The sequence below is a fragment of the Microtus ochrogaster genome, chromosome 2 (genome assembly GCF_000317375.1).
Source record: "Microtus ochrogaster isolate Prairie Vole_2 chromosome 2, MicOch1.0, whole genome shotgun sequence".
Classification (NCBI taxonomy): domain Eukaryota; kingdom Metazoa; phylum Chordata; class Mammalia; order Rodentia; family Cricetidae; genus Microtus; species Microtus ochrogaster.
Genome location: NC_022010.1, coordinates 14,011,376 through 14,025,053, shown reverse-complemented (window position 1 = coordinate 14,025,053; position 13,678 = coordinate 14,011,376). Strand labels below are relative to the sequence as shown.

The 13,678-nt window shown below is 42.6% G+C and overlaps 1 protein-coding gene across 14 annotated transcripts in view; it reads right to left on the bottom strand.

Moving 5' to 3' along the window:
* Clip1 (CAP-Gly domain containing linker protein 1) overlaps positions 1 to 13,678 on the bottom strand; it is an 88,194-nt gene that overhangs the window by 22,730 nt on the left and 51,786 nt on the right. For all 14 annotated transcript variants that reach the window (XM_026784208.1, XM_026784212.1, XM_013349947.2 and 11 more), the window contains one exon: positions 9,347 to 9,467. In XM_026784208.1, coding sequence (XP_026640009.1) covers positions 9,347 to 9,467 — 121 coding nt within the window. The remainder of the gene's footprint in view (positions 1 to 9,346; positions 9,468 to 13,678) is intronic.

Below are 13,678 nucleotides of genomic sequence, written 5' to 3'. Positions count from 1 at the left end.
GAGGGGAGGGGAGGGGAGGGGAGGGGAGGGAAGGGAAGGGAAGGGAAGGGAAGGAAAGGGAAGGGAAGGGAAGAAAGGCCACCCCAGACCTGCAGAGTGAGCCAAGGTTACTCTTAGGCTGGCAGGACAGTTTTCTTCTCCTGTTACAGATGTGCTGGGGGTAGGGCTACATTTATAAACACCATACATACCCCTCAGCCCTGCTGCCCTGGGAAGCTGGCCTGCAACAGTGATACACATTCAGTTTATGCTGGCCCCTGTCTCCTGGCAGGATGCACACAGGCAGTACCCTGGCCCATTCCAGCTCTCTTCCTGCTGTTCTTCTGAAAAGGCAAACAGGTCTCTGTCCCCCCACCCCCCCTTTGCATCTCTCTCTCCTTTTCTCTTCCCCGCCCACCTCCTTTATCTCAGCAAAACTCTTCACTTAAGCTTTGCCTGCACAGTATTTGTCTCTCACCAGTGGGGCCTCTGGCTCTCACCCAAAAAGGTCTTTCGCCAAAGTCCTTCTCACTCAGCAGAAATCATTACAGGCACTAAAAACTTCTTTCTAAATTCTTGAGTTTCAGCACAAACTTTCATTATTATTATTATTATTATTATTATTATTATTATTATTATTATTATTATTATTGATGATGCATGTAATGATCTGTTCTGTCTCTTTAAGAGACAAGCCAGGCCCACTCTACTGAGGCAGGCAGATCTTCCTTCCTGCTTGCAGCCTGAGTTTCTTCCTTTTCCTTCTCCCTCTAGAAGCTTTGGTTTCTCTCTCTCTCTCTCTCTCTCTCTCTCTCTCTCTCTCTCTCTCTCTGCCACACTACTCTTCTCCCCTTCTCCCTTTCCATAACCCACTAAATAAATATCCAACCTCACTCTGCATGGTGTGTCTATCCCTCTGTCTCTCACCCATATAGCTGCACTTCCTGCCTAGCACCAGCTGCCTTGGGAGACCTGCAGTGTGGTCTCATGGCATGCCCATCTGTCTGTCTCTCCTCGTTGCCTGCTGCAGCCACTCAGGAAACTACACCTCCCCTGCCTGGGACTGGATGCTCTCCGAGACCAGCTATTCGCTGCCTGCTGCCATGTGGTCCACTGCCGCCACTCGGGGACCTGCACCAGTCCTTGCCTAGGACTGGCTGCTCTTGGGACCCGCTGCCTGCCACCGCTCAGGGACCTGCAGTGTTTCTGCTGCTGCAGCTGCAGATCCAGGGATCCTGAAGCATTTTTTAATTAATCCATTACAATGTAATGGGGCTAATTGACCCTCACACACATCATCCACATGTACAATTTTTTAAAAAAAAATACAACACAATAACAAAATATTAAATGAATTTTGACTTGGATTAGGACAGAATTTACAGCATTTCTGAAATGGCCCTAAATATACTTCTGCATTTTGTATTACACATTTATGTAGAGCACTGTTCTCAGCTTTGACAGTTATAAAATTACTGTTTGTTTGTTCGTTTTGAGACAAGGTCTTACTATATTATAGCTCTGGCTGGCTTAGAACTCACTATGTAGAGACCAGGCTAGCTTCAAATTTGCAGAGATTCACATGCTTCTACCTCCCACATGCTGGGAGAAAGGTAAAGTAAAAATACTGATCAACTCTGAAAAGTGTTGAAGATATCCTATATTCTGCAATATCAAATACTCACCTATTATTAGTATACACATTTTCTTTCAGCTTTAACAAATGGTAAAATTACATGTATCTCAAAGAACTGTTTTAAAATAAACTATGATTATCAGTAACTGTTTAGTTGGTATACTTACTTTATATGCCTAAGAATCTGAAGGCTATAAAAATATTTCTCAGGCAAAAAGAGGTCATGAGTGGAGGCAGTTCAAGAAGCCCTGGTTTTCTCTGGTGCAGTAGCACACAACTGTCTCCAGACTGCTTGGGAGGTAAAAGCACACAGATTAAGAGTTCAAAGCTGGCCTCAGCTATGTTAGAGAGTTTGAGGCCGGCCTGTACCACATGGGACCCTGTTTCAAACAAAACAAGAGCAGCAGCAGCAGCAGCTCATATTTAAAGCACCCATTTGCATCATTAGACACCAAAAGGAGAGACTCTATTTTCTAGTGTTCTCTGAGCCTAGATTAAAATTCTGATGGCTGCTGTTCACTATTGTTACAAAATAATGCATAACAGGCTAAAATTAGCTTTCTTTTTCTAATCCGTCTGTGAACTTAGGCCTATTTAGAAGGCAAATTCTCATTAATCAATTTAGGTGCCAACCCTAGTTGTTGTACACTCTGCTATAACTTCACTCTAAAATGACTTTTTACCAAATAGTTATTGACCCATCTTATCCTTGTTAAGTTTCCAAAATCAAGCCATGGCCTCATTTTGAAATACCCCTGTGGAAAAGCTGCTGTTTCCATGGTGACATCTCAAGGTACCTGCTGTCTTTATGGATGAAATACATGTGAGGTTTGTAAATGATAAATCAGGCATCCATCGCAAAGGTGACCACCAGGGGTCCACTTCTATCAAAGACCTCACATTATTATATATAGTTAAACTTTTCTTTCTTGTTCAGAATACATCTGAGGAAATGACAGAAAAGACATATCAACCAATAAACTGGACATCTATCTCAAAGCTGACCACCTGAGGTACCTTCTTGTATTGTAGAGCACACGCGGTTATTTTTAGAATTCTTTATGAAAAGAAAATAATGCCCTGTACGGTTTCCATTTATGTGACTACTTGAATTCAGAGTGCTTCTACACCCACACACAGTGAATCCCAGGTAGAAGGATCAAAAGTGAATTTAGCCAGGCAGTGGTGGTACACGCCTTTAATCCCAGCACTCAGAAGGTGGAGGCAGGCTGAGTTAGAGGCCAGCCTGGTCTACTTAGTGAGTTCTAAGACAGTCAGGGCTACAAAGAGAAACCCTGTCTTGGAAAAAAGAAAAAGGAAAAAGACACACAGAATGAGAATGGTTAGGGTCTAACTGTGGACCACGTTTTAGAACTATTTTGAGGAGAAAAGGGATGTTCCCACCTCACAGAACATCCAAGGTGGTATTTAGAGGCAGCTACCATAGGCTACCATAGAGGCTGCAAACCTCAAAGCCAGGGATGAATGGAGAAAGAATGTATATAGCATCCAATCAAAAATAAAATAAAACTGCATTTGGGCTGGAGAAATGGCTCAGAGGTTAAGAGCACTGACTGTTCTTTCAGAGGTCCTGAGTTCAATTCCCAGCAACAACATGGTGGCTCACAACCATGTGCAATGAAATCTGGTGCCCTCTTCTGGTGTGCAGGCATACATGGAAGAGGAATGCTGTATACATAATAAATAAATAAATAAATCTTAAAAAAAAAGAAACTGCATTGCGCACTGTAGAATGTTTAAAACAGGAACTGATGTACACACACGCATGCTCACATGTGCGTGTGCTCGCACACACACATAGGTGCACCAACATGGAACAACAAGAAATCAGTCAGCAGATCAGGCAGATTTGCTGTGAACAAAACCAGTCCATGCTGACACACTAACAGTCATAACTTCTGAGTGCTGTCTACTGTCAGGTTGCTTAAAAAACAATTTCATTTGGTTCTACCTAACATATTCCATTTTAAAAGACAACACAGGGCTGGAAGATGCCTCACAGGGTGAAAGAGCTTGCTGTGCAAGCCTGGCAACCTGAGTTTCAACCTTGGAGTCCTCATAAAGGTGGAAAGAAAGAATGAACCAGGTTGTCCCCTTACCTCCCTCCATATGTGTGCCATGGAATACATGCTTGTAATCGTACATACATACATATACACACATACAATTATATTTTTATGCACACAAGTAATAATAATAATTATTATAAAAACTTGGGTCACTCGCAATCCTAACTGACCCTGATTGACTCTTCTCAACTAAATTGAAAAATCTCACACAAAAGCAACTTAACTTTAGGGTTAGAAAGATGGCTGAGTGGGTAAAGGCACTTGCTACCAAGCCTGGTAACCTGATAGAAGATAAATAACTCCCTCCAAACTGTCCTTTGACCTCTCCATGGGCACTGTGGATGTGTGAACCCATATACATAAATAATAAATGTAATAATTTTTAAACTTAAGATTTACTTATTTTATATGAACGAGCATCTTGTCTGTACATATGCATGTGCACCACACTCAGGCCTGGTCCCACAGAAGAGGGCACGAGACCTCCTGTGACTGGGTTGGGGATAGCCATGAGCCACCATTTGGGCACTGGGAATTGAACCTGTGCAAGAACAGCAAGTGCTCTAAACTGCTGAGCCATCTCTTTAGCCTGAATTTATTTTTATTTATTTATTTAGATTTTTGAGACCGTGTTTCTCTGTAATTTTTGATGCCTGTCCTGGAACTAGCTCTTGTAGACCAGGCTGGCCTCAAACTCACAGAGATCCTCCTGCCTCTGCCTCCTCCCAAGTGCTGGGATTAGCTGGCTCAGACAGGACTATAAGGAAGAGCAGCCTCTAGCACCACTCCATACCCACATCAGTCAAGTCCTGCTCATTGTTATCATCTTCCATCATTTTCTCCCTATCCACTTCTGGCTTTTTGAGACAGGGTCTAGCGAAACATAGATTGGCCTTGAACTCCATATATATGTATATGTATATATATGGATGACCTTGCTCCTGACCCTCCTGCCTCCACTTCCCCAGGCTATGATCATAAGCATGCACCACTGTATCCAGCTGCAGAATTTCTTCACTGCCTTTTTTTGTTTTAAGAGAATAAAGAGGAAATGTTCTACATAGCCACTGTCACAGAGAGGCAGGGAATCCCCTAATTCAATAAACAGCCTTGTTTTGAAGTCTCTTCAGAACAGGGTTTAAAAATTCTGACAATGATTCATCCTGGTAACGTGAAAAGGACAAGCAGGAAATAGCAGTCTTCAAGTAAAAGAGGCTCCCCAGAGGAAGTAGAGCTTCCTCTCAGTAACTCCAGTGAGAACTTAGAATGTAGACATATTTCAGGATGTCTCGGGATTTGTAAGTAAATAAACATCTGAAAAAGGGGAAAAAATATACCAGCAGAGTTCAGAGCGCACCCCCCATATATACTCCCTGGTGCTGAGCTTAAACCCAGAGCCTCCTGTATTTGAGGGGTGCGCTTTGCCACTGAGCAACACCCCAGCCTACAAATATATTTATTTGTACAGCACTGTTTTGCTCCACCTACCCCATATTCCTGGCTCACAGTTTTGTTTTGCTTCAAGTCTTTAAATCAGTGGTTACTAAATAAGTAATAAGTTGTCCTCAGCCATAGCGACTGCTTCACACCTCACTTCCTCCGGGTATCCTCAGCTGGTCGTAATTTAGGAGCCTCTGCTTCCTCACCTGAAAGATTATCTCCATTCCAGAGGAAGGTTAGGATTCCATAAAAGCAGTGGGAAGGCTTCTCAGTGAGTAACAATGTTGCCAAGTAAAGCAAATTAGGCCTGGGTCAGAATTTATCTAATCCTGTCAATATAGTCTTTGCCATTTTAATTTAGAATGAAACACAAAATTTACAATTGAAGTTCCATATTTTAAAAATAGTATTTCTGTCAAACATTATAGCTCTTTAATGTAGTTGGTCTTTTCTTTGGGCCGCCAACCAGTTCCCAAATAAAGCAAGAAATCAAATAATTATGAATGCTCGACCTTAGGTTATGCTTGTCCCACTAGCTCTTTTAATTTAACCTGTTTCTATTTATCTATGTTTTGCTTCGGGCTTTTTACCTGTCTTTCCTTTTGTATGAATGAACCTGCTTCCACCATGTCTGTATGGCTGGCTTCTGCTATCTCCCTGGTCTTTCTTCTCATGAGTCTAAATCCTCCTCCTATTTACTTCCCCTGCCCGAAGGCCCGCCTATATCTCCTCCCTCACTACTGGCAATCCAACTTTTTATTAGAGCAATCCCGCCTTAGGCAGGTAAGGTAAAACAGGAACACATCTTTACACAGTTAAATAAATGCAACACATCTTTGCATAGTTAAATGATTATTCTACAACACCTTAATGTAGTTTCCCTCTCTTATCCTTCCTTTTGTGGTACTAGAGACAAAACTCAGGATCTCAGGCATGCCAGGCAAACACTGTTCCTGCCCTACAGCCCTAGTCCACTTATACTATGTTTCTAACAGAGACAACCAATAGCTTGACTAATGCAAAACAAAGACCGAGGTTTTATTCCCAACACTTCAAAAAGAAAAACAAAAAACAAAAAATTCATGTAACTCTAAGAAGTTAACTAAGTGAATATTCACAATTTTACAGAAATAATTAGCACAACAGGTTCAAAAAAGAACATAGTAAAAGTCAGAAAGGTTAATTTATCTCCTTTAAAATACGGTTGCTTGTAAACCACTTTATATATGTACACATGAATGTATATATGCATGCAGAACAGATTGTTGAGAGAGGGTCTCGCTATGTAGTTCAGGCTGACCTGGAACCATGTGACCTGGGCTGGCCTCAAACTTGCAAACCTCCTGCTTTAGCCTCCAAGTAGTAGGATTACTAGGGTTGTAGGTGTGAGCTACCACACCCAGCTAGGTTATTTTTAACAGGTATTTTCTCCATTCTTTTGCACATATCAAGACAAGAATGATCTATAATCTTTCTTGGTTATTATCATCACTTTTATTTTTTTAACTTATTTGTCTATTTATTTTTGTTTTTTTAAGACAGGGTTTCTCTGCATAGCCCTGGTTGTTCTGGAAGTTACTCTGTAGATCAGGCTACAAATCAAACTCAGAGATTCACCTGCCTCTGCCTCCCAAGGGCTAGGATTAAAGGTGTATTCCACTATTAGCTAGTATCTCTTTTAATCTCCATAATTGGGGCTGGAGAAATGGCTTAGTGGTTAAGGGGACTGACTGCTATTCCAGAGGTACTGAGTTCAATTTCCAGCAACCACATGGTGGCTCACAACCAACCGTAATGAGATTTGGTGCTCTCTTCTGGTGTGTGTGAAGACAAGTCGCTCATATACATAAAATAAACATTTTTAAAAAATCTCCATAATCAGGGATGGGTATATAAAAATATAACTCAGTTGGTACAGTGCTTGTCTTACACGTATTAGGCCCTAGGTTTGACCCCCAATTAAAAAAACACAACACAGACATTGTCCATCCTCAGAGCTATCATGTTTTAGTTGACATTTACCTCTTTTCTGAATAAAAATTAAACAACAATCTAAAAGTGACATAATAACCAGCTTTTCAGTTGTCTGTTTTAAAAGCAAGGTCTCTCATATAGCCCGCATTAGCCTTGAACTGACCATTGTAGCCTGGGTGGTTACCACTCACAGTGTAGTCAAGGCTGGCCTTGAATTCCTGACCCTCCTGCTTCTATTTCCCAAGTGCTATGATGACAGGCTCATTCACCATTCCCAGTTTCCACTATTTAAAAAAGTTTCTTTCGTAGCTGTAGTTGTCATTTGCTAACACCCAGCAAAATGACTTTTCAATCATTAAGCACAAAATCTTTTCAGTAGAAGCTAAGTAAAGAGCTGCTAAGATAGAGAAGGGCTTTGAAAACTCAGCCAAGAGTCAGGAGGTTTCCTCAGCCCCTTCCAGCTCAGTAAGACACAAGTAACATAATTAGTCCAGTTCAGATGACAGCGTAAGAGGACAGGGTGACCTCCCTGTTCAATTCTACAGAGGGAATCCTCTGTCTCTACCAGAAATATTCAAAGGAATGGGGGAAAATCAAAAAGAAAAGGAAGGCTGGAAAGAGAAAGAAAAGAAAGGAAGGAAGAAAGAGAAAGAAAGAAAAGCCAATGAACAGACCTCCAGTACCAGTGACACACCCTGGTATCCAATACTCCAACAACATGAGAAAAGAAAATCTTCCTCAGGTCAAAGGGGCTTCTGCTTTCCATGAACTCAAATTCCTCACAAGCTGATCAGAGAAGAGCACAGTGACTCTGCTTAAGTCAGCTCACGTTGATTCTCTTCCAAGCCAAGGAAGCTGACAAGCACTGTGACACCGCCTGCCAGAGGATGCTCAACAAATTACTATCTTCTCTGCGCTTCCATCTTCTGCTATCACTGTCACTCTGCGTACCCATCACACAGTAAGAACCAGTGACTAGGCTACTGTCAACCTGCAGCACCCGAGAACACCACTCCGAGCAGGGAGACTGCAGCATTTCCTTCATGAAATGAGGAAAGGGGGGACAGCTATAATACGAATCTTAAAAGTCTGAAACAAGCCAGGCGGTGGTGGCGCACGCCTTTAATCCCAGCACTCGGGAGGCAGAGGCAGGTGGATCTCTGTGAGTTCGAGACCGGCCTGGTCTACAAGAGCTAGTTCCAGGACAGGCTCCAAAACCACAGAGAAACCCTGTCTCGAAGAAAAAAAAAAATAAAAGTCTGAAACAAACTATGGAGATAGTGACTTTCCCAATACTTGGGTGGTAGAAGCAAAAGCCTTGCTCTGAGTTTGAATCCAACCTGTACTACATAGTGAGTCCCAGGCCAACCATTGATACCCTACCCCAAAAACACAAAAAGAAAAAAAGGAAGAGTTTTTCCCACACACTGCACCATCCTGATGAAATCGAAGCACAGTAACTCCAAACTACTCTTCCTAGTTAGAGCCAATGCTTGCAGACGAGAGAGATCTTTTCCTTCGCAATGCAGAGCAAGCATAAATGGTTAAAAATTCCAGCAGCTGCTCTAGGGTCAGATGGGACTAACATTTTGATTCAAATATCAGAGATGAATTCAAAGCACAACACAGCATTGTTTACAGTCAGTTCTGTTCTCATGTTTAAGTAAAAACCTCAGCAACACCGACCTCAGCAAACAGACTGGGATGCACTCTAGTTAGAACCCACATTCCACAAATCAACACACACAGATTCACAGTCTATCGCGTAAGTACTACCAAAATCATCTGGTAACCTTTACAACAAAACTATATTCTTAGAATCCGTATCCCTAAAACCAATTTCAGTGAAAGAGGGGGAAAATTTTTTAAGAGAAAAAAAATTTTGGAATAAGAGCTGGGGTAGGGAGAAGATAATGCTTGGTTCTTCACCTTTAATGGTGCGGCTTGAAGATTATCTAATAAGGACCTTTCCTCGTTGCTTTAAGGTCAGGTGCTGTTGCTGCTAGCATGTGTAGTGTGTTCATGGGACTGTCGGTTCACTGTGACCCTAAGTCCTACAGCGTGTGCCTCCCTGAAGGCAAGCAGACGCATAACGCAGGTAAATGAGCCAACCCATTTGAAACACCCTAGTCACATGGGGAGCAAATCTGAGCAGCCTCTAGGAAGGCTGCAAGAACAGCGGATGCCAGCACCCAGATCTAAAACCCCCCACTGAAGGTCCACTGACCTTTTGGTGACTTGTGACTTCGTCCCGCGTTCTCCCCAGCTCCTCGGCAAGTTTGACGTTCTCTTTCTGCAGTGCTGAAAGCTGCTGGGACTTCTGAGCTGCTGCCTGCTTTAGGGTTTCTCTGCAAGGACAGTGAGTGCAAGGTTACCATAGAAACAAGACAAGCAAGGAAACTGTGGGAGACAACAGCTTCACAGCACTGAGGAAAATAGATCTGGGTCACGTGCCCGATAAGATCTATAATAACAAGAGACCACGTTATCTACATGAAGGAGAGGTCACGTTTTAATCTCTCAAAAAGAGATTGGCTGCCCATAATTATGACATTTTAAAATACCCAACAAACACTATCTCTACTCTATTACCGCCCATACCCCACAGAAAAGCAAATTGCTATAAAACAGATGACAAATGACATGATCAGTATAGCCTTCATCTTTCACTTCTGTGTCCCTGAAATAATTATACTAAAACCCACTACGGCGATAGCGATTTAACGGGCTGCCAAGGCCCTCTGTTCCAGAGGCATAGATCTTTTCATCTACGTTTCTCTTGGTGAAATAAAAATCCAGTGGTCCCATTTACCAGTGTCCATCACAGTCAGGTGCTGTTGGGAATCTGAGTATATTTTTAGGACAATGGGAAGTGAAATGCCCAAAGGAATTTTTTTTCTAACCACATAGCAGTTATTTGATGGTATTCTTTCTACACTGCTAATTGCTAATTAAAAGAAGCAAATAAAACCATAACACAACCTATCAGATAAGTCATATCATAATGCCAACACAAACAATAAGGTACAAAACAATAGGCATTTTCTCATTAAAATTAACCTAAACATACATTCTGAACTATTATCTTTTACATATGGCTATTCAAAATATTTTTACTTAATCACTAGATCCTAGTTTTATGCCATAGAAGGTTTTTTTTTTTTTTTTTTTTTTTTTTTGGTTTTTCGAGACAGGGTTTCTCTGTGGCTTTGGAGCCTGTCCTGGAACTAGCTCTTGTAGACCAGGCTGGTCTCGAACTCGCAGAGATCCGCTTGCCTCTGCCTCCCAAGTGCTGGGATTAAAGGCGTGCGCCACCATCGCCCGGCTCCATAGAAGGTTTTGAAGCAATTTTGGGTTTTAAGTAGGTCTATGCTGGGTAAACTCTACTTAGCAAGCTGTCATACGTGGCTGGATTCTGAATCTAGTCATCTGGGTATGAATCCATCTGCCGATGCATGAACGCATCTATTTTTAATTTCAATTGTCTAATGGGTGTCAGTGCTTGGCATCGTCAATGTTCTCAATTTTTAATTCTCCATCTACCTATATAATATGTACTCTATGATGACCTCATGAAGATTTAGGAGAATAAATATAAATTCTCATGGCATACTAAATTAGAATTTTTACAAAGATGTATATTTAGTAAGTACCAGAAATAGTTTTAATTGTAAATCTATTAACCCATCTACCCACTCGCATTTCTAGATATTGCCAGTTGGCTTTTGTCAGCTTGACACAAACCTAGACATGCCTGGGAAGAGGGGCGCCCAACAGAGGAACCTCCATCAGAGTAGTCTATGGGAATGTCCATGGGACTTTTATTGTTGACTGATGTAAAGGGTGGCAGCCCACCTTGGGCAGCACCATCCCTGAATAAGGCAGGGAGCTGATAATGAGCCTGAGAGTGAGTCAGTCAGCAGCGTACATCATCGCTCTCTGCGCTCATTCCCCCCTCAATGACAGACTGTGACCTATAAGCCAAATAAACCCCTTCCCCAAGTTACTTTTGGTTGTGGCATTTATCACAGCAAAAGGAAAGTAAACTAAGAGATACACAGACACACACAGTCCCCCTCCATAGCTTAAGTACACTGACTGGCTAAAGTCCATTAACACTTGACAAGAAGATTTTATTTTTGAGGAAACCATCATAAACTAAATACTGTATTTCTTAGGTTGTTGCTGTGGGACAATCTTTTTGTACACTATGAATATGTATTAATTTCATTGGCTAATAAAAAGCTGATTGGCTGATAGCTGGGCACAAAGCAAGTGAGTATGAAAGCCAGACTAGGAGAATTCTGGGAAGAGAAAGGGTGGAATCAGACAATTGCCAGCAGATGCAAGCAAGATGAGAATGTTGTACTGAGAAAAGGTATCAAGCCACATGGCTAAGCACAGTTAAGAATTATGGATTAATTTAAATGTAAGAGTTAGTTAGTAACAAGCCTGAGCTATCAGCTGAGCATTAATAATTAATATAAGCCTCTGAGTAATTATTTGGGAGCAGACGGTCAGAACAGGAAACATTTGTTTACAGGTTGTCACTGACTTCATAGTAACTTTTTTATTAGTGGGGTGGTGGAGGCACACCTTTAATCCCAGCACTCGGGAGGCAGAGGCAGGTGGATCTCTTGAGTTTGAGGCCAGTCTGGACTACAGAATGAGTGTGTCAGGACAGCCAGGGCTATTACACGGGGAAACCATGTCTCAGGGGGAAAAAGAACTTTTCTATTTTTTGATACACGGTTTTTCTATTCTTTTAAAGCTAGCCTTAGCCGGGCAGTGGTGGTGTACGCCTTTAATCCCAGCACTCGGGAGGCAGAGGCAGGTAGATCTCTGTGAGTTCGAGGTCAGCCTGGTCTAGAAGAGCTAGTTCCAGGACAGGAACCAAAAAGAGCTACAGAGAAACCCTGTCTCGAAAAACAAAAAAAATCTAAATAAATAAATAAATAAATCTAGCCTTGACTTTGAAATCTTGCTGCCGTGGCCTCCTGTGTGCTGGGATTACAGTGTATGCCACCATACCTGGTTCATCAGCAGTGATACTATGTTCCTCTTCTGCCTCTTTTTTTCTTTCTCATCATGCACACATAAATTTTAGTTTTATAAAGTTTTTGAAAACACTGTTTTAAAGAACATACAGTGAGGTTGGGTGTAATGGCAAATGCCTTTAATCCCAACACTCAGGAGGCTGAAGAAGGTGGATCTCTGTGAGCCTGGTCAGCCTGATCTACATAGCATGCTTTAAGACAGCCACGGCTGTAGATAGAAAGAGATCTTGTCTCAAAAGAACAAACAGAAAACAAAAAAGAATATTCTGTGGGGCTGGGGATGTGGCTTAGTGGTACAACACTTGCTTGGTACAACCTCCGAAAAAGAAAAAACAGAACCTGCAGTAAAAAAAATTCAAACAAGAAACCAAAGTTATTCAATAAATGGCCAGGGCTTAGAAGCCCCATGTGAGCCTGAGGACTCAGTTCCCCAGAATTCATGTAAGCAACTCCACAGAGCTGGATTCCATCTCAAATACCACAAAAAATAAACAAAACTTTCTAACAACTTTGTGTGTGTGTTCATGGGCCCATATACAAGTGTGTGTGCATACACACGTGAGGCCAGAGGTCTTCAATTCCTTTTCATCTTACTTTACAAGACGATTCTCTCACTGAGCCTGGAGCTCGCGGATCAGCGAGATGGCACCAGCAAGTCCCAGGAGTGTTCCTACTTCTGCCTCCCCAGCACTGGCACTACAGGTGTGCACCAGTCAATTCCAGCGTTTTACTCAGGTATTACGGGTCCAAAGTCAGCCTTCATGCTTGTATTGCAACCATTTACTAACCATTTTGGCTAACCAAAACCAAGGGTTCTCTTGGAGCACCTCTAGCCAGGAGCATGCAGAAGAGCTCTGCATCATAGCTGCTGGGTTCCAGCTGGAAGAGCACTGGCTGAGAGAGGAAGCTCGGTCAGAACGCTGCAGCTGCTCTGGCTCAGTTCCTCTAGGCAGCACAGTTCCATAAGGTGAGGGCATGGCCAGCACTGTGCATTTGCCAAGCCACACACACTCATACACATGCACACGCACACATATACACAGCGGCTACACATTCTCTAGCTTTAGGCACTGAAGAATGCAACTAAGGAACGCACAGCGAGCCAAGAAGTACTGTTCCCATGACACAGTCCTTTGAGAGCAGATGGCCTTGCCTTGAAGTGTGGCCAAGACAAGGGCAGAGTCACAGGTCAGGGCTTTTCATTGACTCCCCAGGCCTCCTTCCTCTAGTTTCTATGCAAAGTTCAGATCTAGCCATGGGGTGCCTTGTCGAGGACAGGAAGAGGGAATTTCCTCAGGCCTGGTAGGCAGAGAGAATCTAAAGTAGCCCTGGCACAGGACCTGCCTCTCTCCCTTCTCAGCAACTTCCCTCAGGGCAGTATCAGAAGAAAGATAGAGCTGGTGGTGGTGGTGCACACCTTTAATCCCAGCACTCGGGAGGCAGAGGCAGGCGGATCTCTGTGAGTTCGAGACCAGCCTGGTCTACAAGAGCTAGTTCCAGGA